Genomic DNA, 18,654 nt, shown 5'->3' with positions numbered 1-18,654 from the left:
AGAGGTATCATTTATGGAAGAATTAATATAACATTCAGACAATAATGTTAGTTAAAATTAAACCTTCCAGGTACACAAAGATACAGATCAACCCCAGCTGCTGGCAGTTCTGTCTCCCTTCTAGGAATATTTGCATTGTTAAGTTAACTTACTAATGGAAACCCTTGCAGTACTTACATTTGTGATACAAAAAAGAGCCACCAGGAAAGTGCCAAAGGAGACACCGAATGTGAAAAGCTTTCTGTGCCGCTTCAGTATTTGGAAATCATCTGCTAAACCAGTGATGAGAGCTTCCATTCCACCCATCTAAGGAAAAGGAACACAGCGAGCTAGGTTAGGCAGTAATGACAGAGACATTTTACCCACAAACAGAAGAATACAAATAAGTTTGAGATTCATCTCTATTTCCTTTTGCGATTTCTTACATCTTATCTATACATTGTTGCTACTCTGAAAAGAAATTTAAAGATGGATGCTGTAGAAGGGTTGCAGGAAGGTTTATAGCCATATGCTGTAAAATCTGGAAAGATGTCCTCATACCATCTTTGAAGCAGCAAGGGCCTCTTAACTTTCTTGGGTAGATTGCTCAGAAAGTTGTTAGAAATTGGACACCAAACTGCTGTGGTTTTACAAATGGTCATCAAACAAAGTGGGTGCATTTTGCACTCTGACTCATTGGATGGCAGAAAGTGGTCTGGAAATGCGGCATATGTTTGAATAATCATAGGAAAAGGTTGGAGTCTTCTACTGATACAAGTGTTCCTACTAAAACTATGAAAAAAAAAAAAAAGGTGTTCTGAGAGGAAATCTAATGATCAAAGAGTCTAGTCTGTGAATCTACTGATAAAGCCTTTTACAGAACTGGATTTGGATAAGGGCTAGGAAACAGCATTGCATACGATTGATTGAGTTTCTTCTCTTTATTTAAAAAGAGTTTTTCCTTTTGTAAAATGTACATATGATTTCACCCTGGATTATTCTTTCCTGTTGTTCATATTTGCACAAAGCTGTAATGTTAGAAATAAGAATAAATAGGTCTCCATTTCCCTCATCCTGTGGCTGCTGTTTTTAGTTATAAGGAACAGTCAGATGGAGAGCAGAGCTACACAATGTGGCAATTCAAACAACATTGTTACCTCTGTGTATAAGGATTAGAGAGACAACCTTTAGTTCTGAGAACTTTATAGTAACAAAAATTCTTGATACCATAGGAGAATTCTATGTTACCCTCTGGATGTAGCCACTCTCTGTTAGCCATTTTTTGCTGTTGGGAGAAGTTTACTGTGGTAGCTGAAATATTTCCCAAGCTTTCATTGATACTGCTGTAGGATGCAGGTTCCCATTCATGAGTTTTATGTCCTGTGCAGTTACGCAAGCATTTTGTTTTTTTTCTCATAGCTTAGATCAATATGAAGCCAAGTTTCCCGCTCTTTGCTGCCCAGTTCAAAGTATTTTTGGCACTTCCCACAATGCTGAGCAAAAAATATAACATATAAGTAAATAAATAGTCAAGTAGTGATCCCCTCCACCATGCACCTCTTGCTATTGATTTGGTGATCTTGGATGCTCACACCCAGGGCAACCACTTGATTGCCCACCCCTAAAGCCAATCCTGCTTTTGCTAGGGATGAACAAGCAATCTTAATTTATTTAAAAATCTGGTAATCAGTTGGGGAGACTCAATATTGGATATTTCCTGCCCATGGAAGAGAAATGTGCCAAATACTGGAGGGTTGGGAGAGAGGGGAGGGCAGCAGGTTGGGGAGAACAACATCTCTGTTTCAAGTCAATTGTTGAGAATAATCTCCATAGTATCTGAAGGATTCACTTCTAAAACTAGAGGACTGCAGCGGGAAGGGCAAATGTTCTTTTAGCAAATCTCAAGAGTAATGTCAAAGCATAGTGTGGGGTTTTAGCCATGTGACTTCTGCAAGCATCAACAGAAATCATACAGTTAAATCTCAGTGCACCGCTTAAATATGTGTTTATATTTCATACACTCGCAATGTTTTACTACACTTTGAGAGACTCAGAGAAGCTGGAAATGGACAAAGATTCTCTACTCCATCCTATCAGTTCAGGACTCCTTCCAAATGTAATGCTTTGTTCATCCCAGTTGTTAATGTCTTATGTAGAGATGGTTGCATGTTGAAAAAACAGTGTTACAGATATTCATTCTAATTCCTAACCTTTTTAATTTGCTACCCACTAACTCTTTCAGGAGGAAGTTTCTCTTTCCATAAACATTTGGGGGAGTTCCAGAAAACTGTCTCCATATGTCAACAAGAGGCTTTGGACTTGAACAAGGGTATTAAGGCATTATTCCTCTTTTTTATTTTGTTTCAGTTTTCTAATCAGAGATATGCAACAATACCACATGTTTTAGGTGACCAATCTCACAGCACGTGAGTTGGGTAATCAAGGGGACATTCTGCAAACAGTCCCACAGTCTGAAGTTGCTTGCATAAAACCAGTAAATAATTATGAGCAGTAGCTTCACACGGCTTTGATGTAGCTGTGGTGGTGCATAGAATGGACTTCATCTTAATGGTCCCTTGGAAGACTTTTTCTTTCAGCAGGAGTCCAGAAAGAAAGGGCCAATTAACCCTGTGAGAAGCTGCACTCTCCTGGAGGAGAGTCAGGGCTGATAAGCTTTTAACTGATGATGAAACCCAGTTGGGCAAGGAGAATGCTAAGCTGCTAAGCAGGAAGTAGAGAGTAAGAAGGGGGCTGCAGTGCAGAAGGCCTGCAGTCACTCTCTGGACTTAAAGAAGGAAAGGAGGAAACCAAGAGGAGAACAGAAGCCCTGAGACCCTGGCCCTGGGGGAAGGGCATACTTAGAGGAGAGTGGAGGAGAAGAAGCCTGATAGAGGCGAAGTAGGAAGCAACCCAGGGAAACAACAGTGCAAACCTTGTCTGCAGGTTGTAGGATCCCAGGCTGGAACCAGCCAATGGGGAAGTGGTACAGACTGGGCAGTGGAGCAAACGACTGCCTAGGATAGTCGTTCATTGGGATGCTGATACCATGCAAGGAGAAAACAATAGTGATCTGGTTGAAGGGCCAAGCATGAAGAGGGAGCACCCTGAGTGATGAAGACAGAGTAACCTGACTCTAGAGAAGGAGGCGAAACAAGAAGGAGGGGGCGTTAGACTGGGTGTGAGCTCCTCTTTAGATGGGCCATAAGGACGCTACGCAGCAGTGAAAAAACCCCATGACAGGGAGGATTTATGATTCTTAAATCTCTCAGAATTGCATCTTCCAACCTGATTCATTCATGGTCAGTCTTCTGTTCTATTTCCTTCAGTCTCTGCTCTACAAACCTTCTTTAAAACCATACCTTCTTCTGCATGTTGGACATGACCTGACCATTGCAGTCATCTTTTCTCAAATTGTGCAAGGCTGCAACTTGCCAGAATCATCTTAGTATCTCCTTGTTTATGACAAAAATCAAAGCAATGGATGTTAAGAATCCACCATAACCTTTGACACTGAAAACTGTTTAGTTTCCTCTCCTTGTTTTTAATGGCCAAGTTTGTGCTCCATATAGCAAGGTGATGAAACCAAAGCTCTGCATGCCTCTGTAAAAAGGGTGACTTGCTGATGGTGCATGTAGATGGCTATGACATTGAATAGGTGAATACTTTTATTTCTCTGGCCTAGTCAGTTGACACAGGAGGTTCTATAACCGAAGGAGTCACACATTGGATTGGTCTTCCTTCAATGGAATGTCAGTGTCTTCAAAGGTCTTTGTCTGGGGGGTGGGATGTCTATGTGACAAATAAGATGTGAATGTTCAATGTAGTAGTATTCACAGCTCTCCCTCCCTTTCCCTGTGAGAAAATAATTATGAACAGCAAATAAACAGATAAACATCAAAGCCTGATCAAGAACAGAAAAAAAATGCTATATTTGTCAGTTTATCCTCTCTGAATAATTTGACAAGCCCTACCCCTTCCACTGAAAAATTATTATTCTACGATCAAAGGTCTTGATCTTTCAAACATTTACACATGTGCTTTACCACAGTAAAGTTAAACAAGTCCCTAAGTGTTTGCAGGATTGGGCCTAGTAGAGCTCACCCTGTAATATTCAGCCTTGATTTTTCTTTTCTTAATTTTGCCTCATTACTCCTGGTCATTCTTGCCCCCCTACTCTACTCTTCTCCCTTCTTCAAATAGGTGCAGACAGGAACTCCAGATCTGACTTTTCCTCAAGTTTTTCAAATAAGGTTCCAGAGTCTCAACTGTACAACTTGATCTAATCTCTAACAGGCCTGACCTGAAATTCAAAATTCAAAGAGTTGGAAAGAGTTTAGAGCTGGAGCTGAACTTCAGAGCTCAAGCCCCTTCTAGAATATGTCCTTCAAATACTTGAAGATGTCTATCAAAGCTCCCTTGTGTGATCTCTTCTTTTTTTCAGATTTGTTCCCTCTTTTGTCTTTGCTTTTCCTTCCCTCTCTATTTTTGAAAATGAGTTAACTTCATCTAACTGAGCACGCAGATTGAACACTAGCTTTTGCCATTTCCCATTACTGGCTCCTTGATCAGCACTGTACATTCTGAGCAGGACAGGACAGTATCTTTCTTCTTGGCAATTCTTATTTTAGAATAGTAAAAAAAATCCTTATGAACATAACTAATGACTGTTCACTGTTCTGTTGTTTAAAAATGCTATTTGTTTTTCTCAGAAGAAAATTAACTCTTATGTGAAGTATAAAAGGAAGTTTTGATGCCTCTTTGGCAAGAACAAGGTGATATAAATGCTGTTAGGGTACTTAGAATATTTAATTTAGGGTTGAAGTTTCTGTGATATTTTTTATCCCAATGCAATATACTTTCACTTTGTAGAAAGCACAAATACTCCCCATTCATATTGAATAAAATTCAGACACCTAAATCTAAAACTGAATTTAATCGTAAAACAAGGCAGTCCTTCTTAGTGTCCATTCTTTACCATTACTACATTTTTATTATCTGTCAACATGCAGATTACATTGTTGCCTTTTGCCAAGACATCTAACAAACACAAAATAATAGTGTAAATGAAACTGATTTTAAAAATATTATCACAATGAGACTATTATTGTATGGAAAGTACCTTACATACAGTTCCATATAATAGGAAATCAAAAATATAATTAGATGCTATACTCAGTCTTTGTGTCATGAGTATCACTTATGATGCTGTGGGAAATAACAAATGGAAGTCACTGATACAAAACAGTACTGAACCATTGGTAGCCTTGTCTAAGTGCAATTCAGCATCTTGTTCCTGTACTTTTTTCAAGTTTATTTTTAGGCCTTGAGTGTGCTGCTGTAGAAATCAATGGTCAAATTCTCATTAGCTTCAGTGAGTTAGAACTTTTGCTGCTTGAGCCTAACTCAGAATCATAGAAACCAGCAAGCACTGTCTGCTCGCTCATAAACTACCTGGTCCCTTCCCAAGCTTTCTGCACACTGTGAATCTCTAATTAAATAAATTGCTGAGTGTAAAACTATTTGGTATATTGGCCTTAACTATGAAAACAGATACAATGAGAGCACAGCATGTGGCTTTTGAAACCTAGTGGAATCAGTCTGGTGCCTCCGTACTTAGTAGCAGAGAATGTTATTAAAGGAAAAACGACAGGCATGGAAGATACGCACGGAACTGTCAATGCCCAGTGTGAGAAGCATTATGAAGAACACCACTGCCCAAAATGTTGATCCTGAAAGGGTTGAAATGGCTTCTGGATAAAGGATGAAAACTAGTCCAGCTCCTGAAAAGCAAGAGGAAAGAAAACTTGTTTCTGCAAGGAAGTTTCTGTTAACTTTGCAAAGTTATAAAATTGTTCATGAAAACAAGATTTGACCTACCTAGATTCTTACATTGGTGCCCATCACCATAGTATCTGAATGACTTAGACTTATAGACTTTAAGGCCAGAAGGGACCATCATGATCATCTTATCTGACCTCCTGTATGTTGCAGGCCACAGAACCTCACCCACCCACTCCTGTAATAGACCCCTTATCTCTGGCTGAGTTACTGAAGTCCTCAAATCATGATTTAAAGATTTCAAGTTACAGAGAATTCACCATTTACATTAGTTTAAACCTGCAAGTGGCCCATGCCCCATGTGGCAGAGGAAGGTGAAAAACACCCAGAGTCTCTCCCAATCTCGCCCAGGGAAAAATTTCTTCCCAACCCCAAATATGGTGATCACTTAGACCCTGAACAGACACCTGGGAAAGAATTCTCTGTAGTAACTCAGAGCCCTCCACATCTATTTTCCCGTCACTGGCCATTGGAGATATTTGCTGCTAGCAGTCACGGATTGGCTACATGTCATTGTAGGCAGTCTCATCATACCATCCCCTCCATAAACTTATCAAGCTCAGTCTTGAATCCAGTTAGGCTTTTTGCCCCCACTGCTCCCCTTGGAAGACTATTCCAGAACTTCACTCCTCTGATGGTTAGAAACCTTTGTCTAATTTCAAGCCTAAACTTAGGCACAAAGGGAGTTTTTACAATGAAAATGTAGGCACTGAATGAATTTATGAAGCAGCTGAGGAAGGGTTATATGGATCACAGTAGTATCTAAACTAGAGTTTAGGTGCCTAAGTCCCTTTGTGGTTCTGTGCTACTTACTCCCATTCCTAGGCTCTATGTATGAGATTGTCATATCTGAACATTGTTTAGGCAGTGACCTATAGAACTAGCCAGTAAACTTGTCTCAGTAGATTATGTATGTGTTCAGTACAAACCTGACCCTTTAAAGTATTACGTGCTTCCAGCAAGGGGTCGAGCACCCTCAACTGACTAAAGCTTGGACCACTCAACACCTTGCCTGGGCTACAAATCAACCATGTGCTTAAGTATGTGCCTGACCTGAAGCACTTGAGTGGTCCCATTCAGGTCACTTCAGTGAGGCAATTCACAAACCCAGAGTCAGTATGGCCTAACTGGGTACACCTGCCATGATAGCTCTGCCTGCGCTAGCGCACTAAACATAACCATGTAGCTAGGGGTAGCAAAGGCAGCAGCTCCAGCTCCCAGCCCCACAAGTACATTTGTGGGCAGCCAGCCCAAGCCACCACTTGTGCTTCCGCCAGCTACACCGCCATTTTTAGAGTGCTAGCTCCAGCAGAAATCTCATGTGTCCGTCTATTCACACTGAGCAGCATGCTCCCAACTGCTGTGTAGACGTATCCTAAGTAGCTTGCTGAATCAGGACCGCAACTGAGTCCACTGTAGGTTAGCTTCTTTGTCTTGGAAATTAATATAACCAGATTTGCAGGGCAGCAGTGGAGAAGGTGGTTAATTTTTCAGTAAATATGGGGTAAAATGAACTTTCCTACCTTCAGTGGCTACGTCTTCAATTTTTACTTTGTGCTCATGAGCCATGTAGCCCAGTATAGAGAAAATTGCAAATCCTGAAAAGAAGCTTGTGACACAGTTGATTGTGCTGGTCAGCAAAGCATCCCTAATATGAGAGAGAGAGAGAACAATATAGTGAAAAACACTTTAGGAAGTAGGTGGGAATTGTGTTATAATGTTCATACGAGTCTTGTGAAAAAGAGAAACACACCAATTAAGTAATCATCCTGATGATCAAAGGCTCATAACAGAATATTGTGTTGGGAGAGAACCCACTGTTATTTCCTAAATTGTTTTGAAATTAATCTGTGTTCAAATATTTTAAATAACTTTATTAAATTGTAAGATGGTCTTAGCTGGCAGCAATAACAGAACGGAGAAGTAACCAGAAGTGAACAAAAGCCTACATAGAGGGAAATGAATACTAGCAAATACCAATCCATACTTATAAACTCTTGTGAATGTTTTCATACAATATCAGCTATGCATTTTAACAGGCTTTGCTGCCATTTTCAAGGTATTGCATAGAATCTGTCCATCAATCCTTCCACTTAAGCAGGCATTTCAGATAAGATGCATGGAAAAGCTTCATTCAGCTCCCATTGAAATCAATGGCAAAACTCCCATGGACCTCAATGAGAGTGGAATTGGACCATACAGTCATCATTGTATAATATTAAGATGCAACCATCAGTTTAGTCATGAATTTAACAAAGATGCTGATAACTTTATTATAAATCTGCTATTGTTTTAGATCAATGACAGGACCCATAAAGGAAAATCCATAAGGCCAGATTCAGCCTTGGGATAAGCAGACAACCCTCCTTTGAATTCAATAGAGTTATGCACATTTATGTCAAGATTAAATCTGGCCACAGTTATCAATATTAATTTATAATATCAGCCCCATCCTAATGAATGTATGACAACTGGTTACATGCTTTTGAAGTTCAAAATTTCATTGAACATTTTTTGTTGAAATTTCAAATGTTTAAAAAAAGAGGTGATTGCGCCTTCCCACCTCCCCTTTTGCACTAGCTCTAGTATTTATCTGTGATACATACATTAATACAAAGAAAGTGATCATAATTTGTTAGATATTTAATGCCTAGTAGGAGGCAGGGACTCAGAGACTGAGAATGTCTCTGCCTCTTCCCCCCATTGTTAAATATCAATAACAGCAAGATTTCATAAACCTCATTGCCTTTTACAAATCTGTCATCTTCATAATGACACATGCAATATACCTCAAAGGCTGTTAGCTGTGAACTACTCTGTTCAGATTTTCTCTGGCAAATCTCTCCTTTGTAGATTTCTTTCTTTTTGGGTGTGTAAGTTTAGCCAGCTCTTCAATGTAAATGTATGGTAGTACCATAGGAGCACCTGAAAGTTCCACTTCAACATAGTAACTCCCCAGAACAGTTAATGGTCAATGTTTAGTGGCAACAGGGAGCCAGCTGCAGCAGGGTCAGTCTCCCAGCAACGCACCGGACATAGCCAACCCTAGCAGCATCTGCCCTGCCTCATTGACTGTACTTCCTGATTGGTGGGGGTGATGGAGCTAAGCTGCTACTTGGCCCAATAGCTGCCAAAATTTGCTGGTTGCTCACCACGTTGCACACTGCAGCTGTGCTTGACGTTACTTCCTGTTCCTGCTCTTTCTCCCATCCAACCTGTATCTGCTCCTGCCCATACCCAGCCTGCTTTTGTGCCCACTTCAGTTCCTGCCCTTCCCCATCCTCAACACCTATGGCTCTGAGCCCCAGCTCTGCTTCCCGACTATGTCTCCAGCTAGCCCATTGGCTCTGGCATTCGTCTTCTGATCCCTGTGTCTGACTCTTGGCTCCGCTCCCAGCTACGCCCTTGGCTGTCCTTTGGCCTTGATCTTTGACTGAAGCTTGGCTCTGGGCTAACCCCCAGACCTGGCCATATCTATGGCTCTGACCATCCATGTCCTGGTCGTGATCCTGATGAGTAGCATAATGTCAAGCCTTACGAAAAATGTAAGTAATATGATTCAATGGCTTTAGCCATCTCATGAGCTCCATTCCAGAGAGGATTGTTCAATGCTGTCAGCCTTAAGTTTGAAATACCCGGGCTTCTTGAGCCCCTGGTTAAAATCAAATGAATCACAACAGGGTTGTCAAAATAGATTGGTTTTAAAAGTAGATAAAATGAGTTCCATACAGTCTACTGTTGGACAAGACCTTTAAAACTGAAGTCCTATCTCCACTGTGTGGACATCAGTCATAGCAGAGTGCTTTTGCTAATGATAGAGTTTGCCTTAGCCAGATTTTCCACCTCTGTCACCATTAGTTACCCCACTGCACCCCAGACTTGGCTGTACTCCTGTAGAGTCTGGCCCACAAATGCTGATACATGCACAAATGCCCAAATGAAATGCCCCAGAGCATGAGTCCTTTAAAGCCAAACAAGTCAAAATAGTGGAGTCCTTGGGGACACACACTAATTAAAATTTGTACAAAACGTGTCCATTTGATTGGTTAAAAACCCTTCAGAATTTTTCAGCTAGTTCCATTCTAATGATCTTTCTATAAGACAGTATAGTAGAGATACATAGAACAATTAAAATACACATTCAAACTATTGACATTAAAATGTATAGTGACTGTGTCCAACTCTTACTATTTGCACCATGCCTCCCACGCTCGGAACTCCAGCCCTCGTAGGGACCTCTATGCACTATGGTCCTGATTCAGCAAATCACTAATGCACATTCTTAACTTGAACTAAGTGTTTTGCTGAATCAGGGTCTACTGTAAAATCAGAAATAGATAATCCTGAAATATAAAAGTCCTTTAGGATTTGACCCTAAAAACCTCATTTCTGTTAAACTTGAACAAAGGAGGAGACATCCTTCTGCTACTCTGGGGTTGTGGACCAGTCAGATTTCATTTAATAGTCTCTGTTGTCTCTAGTGCTACTTGTGAAAGACAAATATAATTGCAGTTTACACAGCTATGTAAAGTCTAAAATTAATCCTGTACTGTTGCACAGAGGACCCAATAACTTTGCAAGTTCTTACTGCTAAACTTTCAGCAAGGAGGTAATTTGGATGTGTTTGGTTCAAGTTTTGGGTTGGTTCTCATGTCCAGATCAGATTGCCTGTCAATAATAAAACCACAAATAAGTGAATGAAGAGAAGAAAACTTTGGTGCATATTAGGTTGTAATTATGAGTTCCACTGGCTAAATAATAATAATAATAACAATAGTATAATATACTTATATATATATATGTATATATATTATATAATATATTATTATATAAAACAGGTATATTTTATTATATTATAAGTATATTATATAGGATAGCATTATATCATGTCATAAAATCAGTTGTCACAATTAAATGGTAATGAGAAATAGACTCTCTTACCTATAACAGTTGTTGTCAAACTTATTGTAACTAGCAAACGCAATTAAAACTCCAAACCCAGCTCCTAAAGAGTAAAATATCTGAGTGGCTGCATCAATCCATACCTGCATAAAGAGATGAACATTATTAGATGTTAGCTCAGACTAAAAGAGAAAAGTCGCGTGATATGAAAGAACTGTATATTTAGACCTAGCTTTAGATATCTGTTTGAAATAATACCGATCACTCTCCATGACTAGAGAACAATAAATATTTCCCAGTCCAGCAATAACCAAAGCATGGGATACAGTCAAGGACTAGACTGGTTCAACAAAATGGCAAACTCTAGAGCAACAGCAAGACCTAAGTGTGTGCAGTGCGGCATTATAGGTCGCTGGTTGCTTATTGTTCAATAAAATAACTGATTTTTCTGCTGTGCTAAGACAATAAACTTCACACTAGCACTGGGTTAATTTGGATTGCACAGTCAGAAAGAAAAGGGGCTGTAATTATAGGTTATATGAAGCTTTCTTGTGTCAGAGGCTGAAGTCTGATTGAAATGCTATGAATAGGTCTTCCTAGAGATATTCCTTCTCAATCCTCACTCATTTGATTCATTAAATTCCACCATTTCATCTGCTCATACTGTGCATAGCCCATGTGCAGAGACAATGCGTGGACTTCCACAATGGGAGCCTGAAAACACAGGCAGAGCAGTTCATCTGAACTGTTTTATGAAGGTTTTCAAATGTCTCTTTCCTGAAGTATCACTTTGAGAAATCAAAAGCTCATGGCTCAATCCCAAGAGGTACTGAAATTAAGGGGAGCTGAGAGTACTCAGCACCTCTAAGAATCAGAACGTTTGGGTTTAGCTGAATCTGCCAAATGTAGCTTCAGGCTGAAACACCCCTGAATTTCATCTGTTCTCCATCCAAATGGAGAAAATCATAATAAATCAGCATCAGCCCAAGTGCATTCACTGGCTGGGATCTGCTGAAAGATCCTTAAGACTCTGCAACCTGGCTAGAGTTGTGGGTTCCATCTGGTTTGGGGTTTCAGTATTAAACTTTCACACAACATTATCATTGACCTGTTCCAAATAGAGAAAGGTTTCCACCTGCGCTACTGCCATATGCAAAGGCAGACAGCAACCTGACTGATGCAGTGCAGTATGATACAGTTACCCCTAAGGTCTGAGCCACAGTCCATTGAAGTCTATGGAAGTCTCTCCAATGGTTTCAGTTGGATTTGGATCATGAATCCCCTACCAGTGCCACACAAATGAAAACAACCAGCAAGGGGTCATTCTCTACAAATGGTGTTTCCTCTAAATTAGAGATGTGTCGAAAAGTTAAGGGTGCAAAAAACTCAGTCATTTTGCCTACGGCGTGTGTGTGTGTTGGGCAAAAAACTCAAGTATGTATTGCAATTAGCTGCTGCTGTTACTAACGCTACCCATCCCACTTGTTGGAAAAGTTGTATAACGTCTAAATACAAGGAATTTTTAAAAACAGACTACACTTGGAAATGCCATATTGACACCACAAGGTACTTGTATTGCTTTTTTGATTAATCCCTGGCTCTTTGCCACTTTGTGTGCTACCACTGGATTTGTAGCTGCTTATGTATTTTGGGCCCAGTTCAGCTGCATTTAAGTCTCACTGGCTGACCAGGAGACTTTAGCACATGCTGCACAGGGATGGATTTAAGCATGGGCTTAGAGTTAAGCATGTGCTTTGTGCTTTACTAAATCTGAACCTTGGATTGAAATAATCCTCTGTGTTATCCCAATTAGCTGCTGTGGAGATGAAAATAAGGAGTTAGCAGCAGAAGTCAGAAACTCCACTAAAAAGTCAAGGTTTCATGCAAAATATTCCTTGTAACAACAAACAGGATGCAACACAGAGACAAGGGGGCTAGTTCTTCTACAGCTTACACTGATGTTATTCTATGACATCAATGAAATTACTTTTGACGCATGCCATGATCGAGTTTAATTGTATATTATTTGAATTTTTATGTACCATTAAAAACATTCTGGGAGGTTGTAGCCAGTCTTTCGCTTCAAGCTTCCTTCCTGTTTATATTACTGTAACTTTTGTTCCTACACTTTCTCTTCTATCTATGGACTTGCAATGTTACTGCACAATATAGGGAGGAAGGGGAAGTACTAAGTGAATCCCCAGACATGATATAATTTTCAGGAAACTTCTTATGACGTCCAAAGGAGCAAATACCTCCTGCCTGACTTAGGGTTCCTGATGACTCCAGTTTCATTCATCACTCACTGCTGTTCCTTTTGTGGAACAGAAATACAGCTGCTGTCTACACAGATTTTTAAGTTAATCACTTGCTTTTGTGTAGTGGAGCTAAAAGGATTAAGCGTTGTGCTGCTGGACTTTCAGCAAGGAATGCGTGTAGACCCTGTTCTCTTAAGATTTCTTCAAAATTACATTTGTCTATTCTTGATAGGTCTAATCCTGTGCAGTGATGGTGTTTCTGGCAACAGAGGACTCTCAGGAGTTGCTGAACACCTTGCAGTAGTGAGACTTATAAACTCTTGGCATGAGGGGACCTTATGGCTTTTACATGACTTTTGATCCAGTAGCAGAGCATATTGTAGAACATTGCAGTTTATCTGTGACTTCTTTTGACATTTCATTTTATTTTTGTTGCTGTTCTTCATTGGGGAAAAAAAGTTAATAAATCAAAGGCTCTTGCAAAAACACACTGAACTGATACTCAGGCAGCTGTCAAATCTCCCAGGCCCAATAACAAGGATTAAGCACAAAAACACGTCAATAGAGCCAGCAGGGGCCCCAGCCTCCTAAGAGGGGGCTGCAGAAAGAATAATACAACAGATAATTTGGACTTCCTCTCCTTGTAAATTGTCATCCATCATCCTGTAGGAATTCTCTCTCTCTCTTATATAAGTAATCTGGAAAACTTGATCTCATAAATAAATATCTTTATGGCCAGCCCAATAGCAGCTATGGAATCTTAAAGCCCAAAAGAGCAATACACAAATATATTTTACAAATGCAGAACACAATTATGAGTACTGAGAAACAGATACTGAGCTGATGTCAAGTCAGCATAGCTCCATTTACTTCCAGGTGAGGATCCGGCACTGAATATTTATTGTGTTTCCAAACACCACTCAAAATGCTAAAGAAAATGAAATCCTTCACGTGTCCCTTCCCCTGTATTTGGCTATACAGACACATCCGTTACTGTATATTACACATTTCTGGTATGATGTGAGTGACATTGTTTTGGTGACACTCAAGCTGTAATATTTCAATCTGGATTTTGAGCACCTCAAAGAGGAGTGGGTTCAGATTTAGAGATGTGCTATGCTATACTGCAGCCTAGTGTCAGTGAGGGGACCTGAACAGTGGCTGTGCACAGCTGATAAAATTAACATTTCCAAAAAAAAAAAAAAAAGGGGGGGGGAGGGGGGCTGCTGTTTTTATAACAACACATAAAGTAGTCCTGGATTTTGATACTCAGGCTTCTTATTAAGTTTGGCTAGTTTTTCAGTTATTTATGAAAGTGAGTCAAGTAAAACCAAAACAAGATGAGTTTGGAGGTCTCAGACAGAGCAGCTATAACTCTGATGGGCCTCTCTCTGGGGACTAGGTGTTTTCATGCTAGTTTGTTTCTTCTATGTTGTTTTTTCAGTTTTCTATTTTGTATCTATTTGAAAAGCACATAACATTTTCACACTGGTCCATACCAAGGGGATGCCATTGTTTAAATCTTTTTTCCCCACTAAGTCAAAAAAACCAGCCCTGGGATAAAATCTGTTCATGATCACTAAATTTCTACTCTCTGGGGCTTTGGAAATGAGGGTGATTTCATAATGAACTGAGTGATTTGACTTGCAAATCTTTTTAATACTGTGGGCTGATAGCAGAAGTTAATTCTAATATACACTAGGTTGAATGTTCCCAGGGCGCTAAGGCCTAAAGGACTATATTGGCTACAAATTGAATTTATGTGGGTATATTTGCTTACTTACAATGTTGGGAAAAGATAGTGATACGTGCATCAAGTTTCTAATTCCTTATTATTGAAAGTCTCAGTCATTATAAAGTGCAATTAAATGGCTTTCACTGGAATGGCCCTGACAAGTTCATTACCAGTGATGAGCAAACCTCAGTTCAGATACCCAAAATTTCAAGTGCCTTTTCAAACTGGAAAAGGTAATCAAAAATTATTTTCTTCCCATGAAAATCTTCATTTTCAATAAAAAGCGATTTTCTATAGAAATTATTTTGCAATGGAAAAGTTTCAATCCACTCTGATCATTATTATCTACTAGCAACTGTTCAACATAAGGGGCCAGAAAACAACTAGATATTACCAATTATTTCCCCAGCCTGTGAGAGTTCTGAGCTGGCACAGAACTGGCTGATTCAGCCTACCTTTGTCAACCCCATGTTCAGATAGGAAGCAAGTCATCATAGGTTGGGTTTGTGGTCAAGGCATGTATAGTTTCTTAGAGATCACTGGAAACAGGAATGAGCTTAAGCAGCCTCCAGGCTATTCTACCTGTACCAGTGTCCAGTTATGCAGACCCATGCTGATATGGCTCCCTGATGCTCTTCTCACCATCAGAGAGCCAGAAACTCGGCTCAGTGTAGAAACTATAATAATGTTCATGAGTCAGCAAACATAAATATCTCCTATTAGAAACCAACACTGACAATTTAATAATAGCTTTCATCTCTATTAACTCAGACAATTGTTAGGAGTTTTCTGGGAGGGCTATTATTTCATTATAGGAAGTGAAGATGGAAGAGAACTTACTGTAGCTTCTTTTAACCTTCTGAAATCTATGTGAAGGTAAGCATTTATTCCATTGTATGCACCAGGCAATGTGATTCCGTGGATTAACAATACAAATAATACAACATAAGGCAAAGTGGCTGTTATCCACACAACCTGCAGAGGACAAACAGACACCAAACGTTAATTAACCTACTGTTATACTATTGTCCCCTTGTTGCGTTTTTCTCTTTTGTTCTCTGGAGGATATCTTGATTGTTTATCATAAGGGGAAATGTCATAGCAAAAAGAACTGTTAGCTATCAGACTAGGAAAATTCCCACATGTAAAGATAGATAATATGTTACAAGTATGAGATTGGTTAGGCAAGTGAGATTATATGTCAGCAATGGAGTGACTATATTAATGTTTGTATTAAACTTCTGAGCATGCTCAGTGTGAATTATTTCCAGAAGTATAAGTAGACATGAACCAGATATTTGCTGTAAATACCATAGAAATATATGCAGCAACCACAGACAGCAAGAATTCTCAGATGTCTTACAAGGCTAGAATTTCTAGAGGCAAACAATACATTGAGATTGATTCGTCCACCTCACATCACCAAGAAAAGTTCCATTTATCCTGATCAATTAAGTAAAATATCAACATAAAAATAAAGAAATGCTGGCAATTATTGAAAATATATGGCATTAAGTGGTGGGTTAATCCTATTGTTGTAATTGAGCAGCCAAATAAAAAAGGTTTGTGCAGTGGACCACATATTTTAAATTAAACCATGAATGTGAACATTAACGGATGAAAACTGTTGAAGTGGAAGCTAATTTATCAAAACCAAAAATATTCTGAGATTTGGAAGCTAGAAACTTCTTTTCAGCAAGTTAATGAAGTTGAGTCAAGGTCTAATGTTTTAATCTCAAAATATCCAAAGGGTGTGTAAGTAAATATCCAGGTGGTTTTATTTCATCTCTTGAGGTACTTCAAAGAGTAGCTGCAGAAATCTTTGGAAGTGATAAAATGTTTAAATTAGAATGGATGTTTATTTAATAAAAGCAAAGGCCCTTAAATAATACAATGAAAGCTTTAAGCAAGCTTTGCAGAGAGCAAGAGACAACCTTTAACCCTTATCCAAAATCAAAGACTCACTCATGGACTTTAATGGGCTTTATCTCAAGCCACTAATACTGAACTTAAAGTTAAAAAGCTAACAGAATTTTGTAATACTGGTCCTCACTTGAGCAAAGATGACGTAATTGCTGAGTCAAGTAAAACAAGAGCTGTATTTGAAATGTCCACTCCACTTTGTAAAAGAGATTTACAAAGATCTGACCTAAAGTTTTGGTCCTAGTGGCACCCTTAGGTACAATGACTTACAAACCTTCCCCCTTCCATCCTCCCCCCACCTCTATCAAAAATCACTTTCTAAAAAGGACAACGAACAATATTGAGATACAAGGGCAATATTAGCTGTACCTTTCCTGAAGTCTTCACACCTTTCCACAGACTAAAGAAGAGAATTATTACCACCACCAAGAGGCATAGCGAGAGCTGCCATCGGGGTGAGCCAAGGTCATGGATTCCACTGCTTTCATGCAGATGCAGTACACCTCGTCTAGACATAAGAAAGGGAGAGACACCAAAAAAAAGTTAGGTCATTGCTTAGTCCTTCTCTTCCTGTGGGCTGTAGGTAGACATGAAAGCTGAATGACAATATCAGTGGCTTCTCTGCTTGATTTAGTTTTTATTAGAGCTGGTCAACATTTAGCATATTTCAAGTGACAAAAAAGTTGATTTTTTCTATCTTGACTAAACCACAAGGGGGGGGGGGAAGAATTTGTGGACATTTCTTCCCCTTATTCACCAGCTGTACAGCTGGTTGAAATATTTCAGATTGTGAAATTGATTAAAAATATTAATTTTCATATGTGTGAGTATATTTCACCAATATTCTCCCCTCATTTTTGACCAGTTCTAGATTTTACTTAGATTTATTATCAGGCACTGGCAGCAAGTGATACCAATATTTTATGAAGTTATTTTTATTATGTCCTTTCCATTTTTTGATCTCACATTCACCGTGTCCAAATTGAGCCTGCATAAATGGCTTATGGGGCCAACTCTTTAACAGCCAATAGCAGCAGCTGCCTCTCTTCTCCTTGCACATGCTACACTAAGACATGTTTATTCTTACAGGTGCCTCCCACTGATTGCCCAGTTCCTTGTCCGATGAGTGTGCAGGCAGCTGCCTGATTTCCTGTTCTCACAGGTGCTGAGTTGTGAAGGTGCTAGCCAGCTCCTATGCAGAAGGGGAAGTAACAGAGAGGTTTGAAATGGAGAGCAGTAGTTGGACATGAGGTCTTGAAAGGGGAAGCAGCAGCCATTGAATCGAAAATGAGATAATGCTGGATGTTGTTAGTAGGGATAGGGTAGGGTTATTAGCAGGAATAATATTGAGACTGATGTTGTAAATGACTTTGAGACCTACATAGTTAAATCTACTAGGGTGTAAAACAGCCTCATAAGGTAAGATGGAAGCCCCATAGCTGGTGACATTTATAACTAGATTGGACAAAATACATTTACTAGTGTATAATAGGGAGATGGACTCAATTAGATTGTGAACTCTTTGGGACAAGGATTGTCTTCTTTGTTCAATGTTTGTACAGCACTTAGAAAAAAGGGGTCCTGCTCTATAACTAGGGCTCCTAGATGCTACTGAAATACAAATACATAAAATAATAATAATGATGATAATTCAATAAGTCTCTTCCTTCTTTCCGTGGCAGAGTAGAGACTAGAACTCACACATCTCAACTCTCATCCCCATACTCTAGCACCAGAAATTTCATTCTTAGAGGGTACCGTCTACTCCTAGTTCAGTTTAGTCTACCTGTCTTCTGGAGCCGACCCAGACAGTGGGATAGCTGAATAGACCCCAAAATAAGTAAAAGTAAAACCTGTCTCGTCTTAAAGAAAAAAGCTACCAAATAAAATGTATTAAAATGAATTAATAATCAATACTCAATTTATTGATATTAATTATAAATTACTTAATTATTGAATTGATTATTTAAATAGCAGAATCACTCTAAAGAAAACAGTCCTTTGCAGTAAGCTTTCTGA

General features: G+C 39.3%; 1 protein-coding gene across 1 annotated transcript in view; it reads right to left on the bottom strand.

Annotated features, from left to right (window-relative positions):
- Nucleotides 1-18,654, bottom strand: part of SLC6A2 (solute carrier family 6 member 2) — a 102,883-nt gene that overhangs the window by 39,434 nt on the left and 44,795 nt on the right. The window contains exons 4-9 of the mRNA XM_067551456.1: nt 17,005-17,143; nt 15,553-15,687; nt 10,759-10,862; nt 7,341-7,465; nt 5,647-5,759; nt 178-306 (exon numbers count right to left, since the gene is read on the bottom strand). Coding sequence (XP_067407557.1) covers nt 178-306; nt 5,647-5,759; nt 7,341-7,465; nt 10,759-10,862; nt 15,553-15,687; nt 17,005-17,143 — 745 coding nt within the window. The remainder of the gene's footprint in view (nt 1-177; nt 307-5,646; nt 5,760-7,340; nt 7,466-10,758; nt 10,863-15,552; nt 15,688-17,004; nt 17,144-18,654) is intronic.

Source organism: Emydura macquarii, unplaced genomic scaffold (genome assembly GCF_026122565.2).
Source record: "Emydura macquarii macquarii isolate MOO-44397 ecotype Brisbane River unplaced genomic scaffold, CSIRO-AGI_Emac_v2 contig_295, whole genome shotgun sequence".
NCBI lineage: Eukaryota > Metazoa > Chordata > Testudines > Chelidae > Emydura > Emydura macquarii.
Note: the sequence above shows the minus strand (reverse complement) of the source record. Positions and strands in the feature narration are given on the sequence as shown.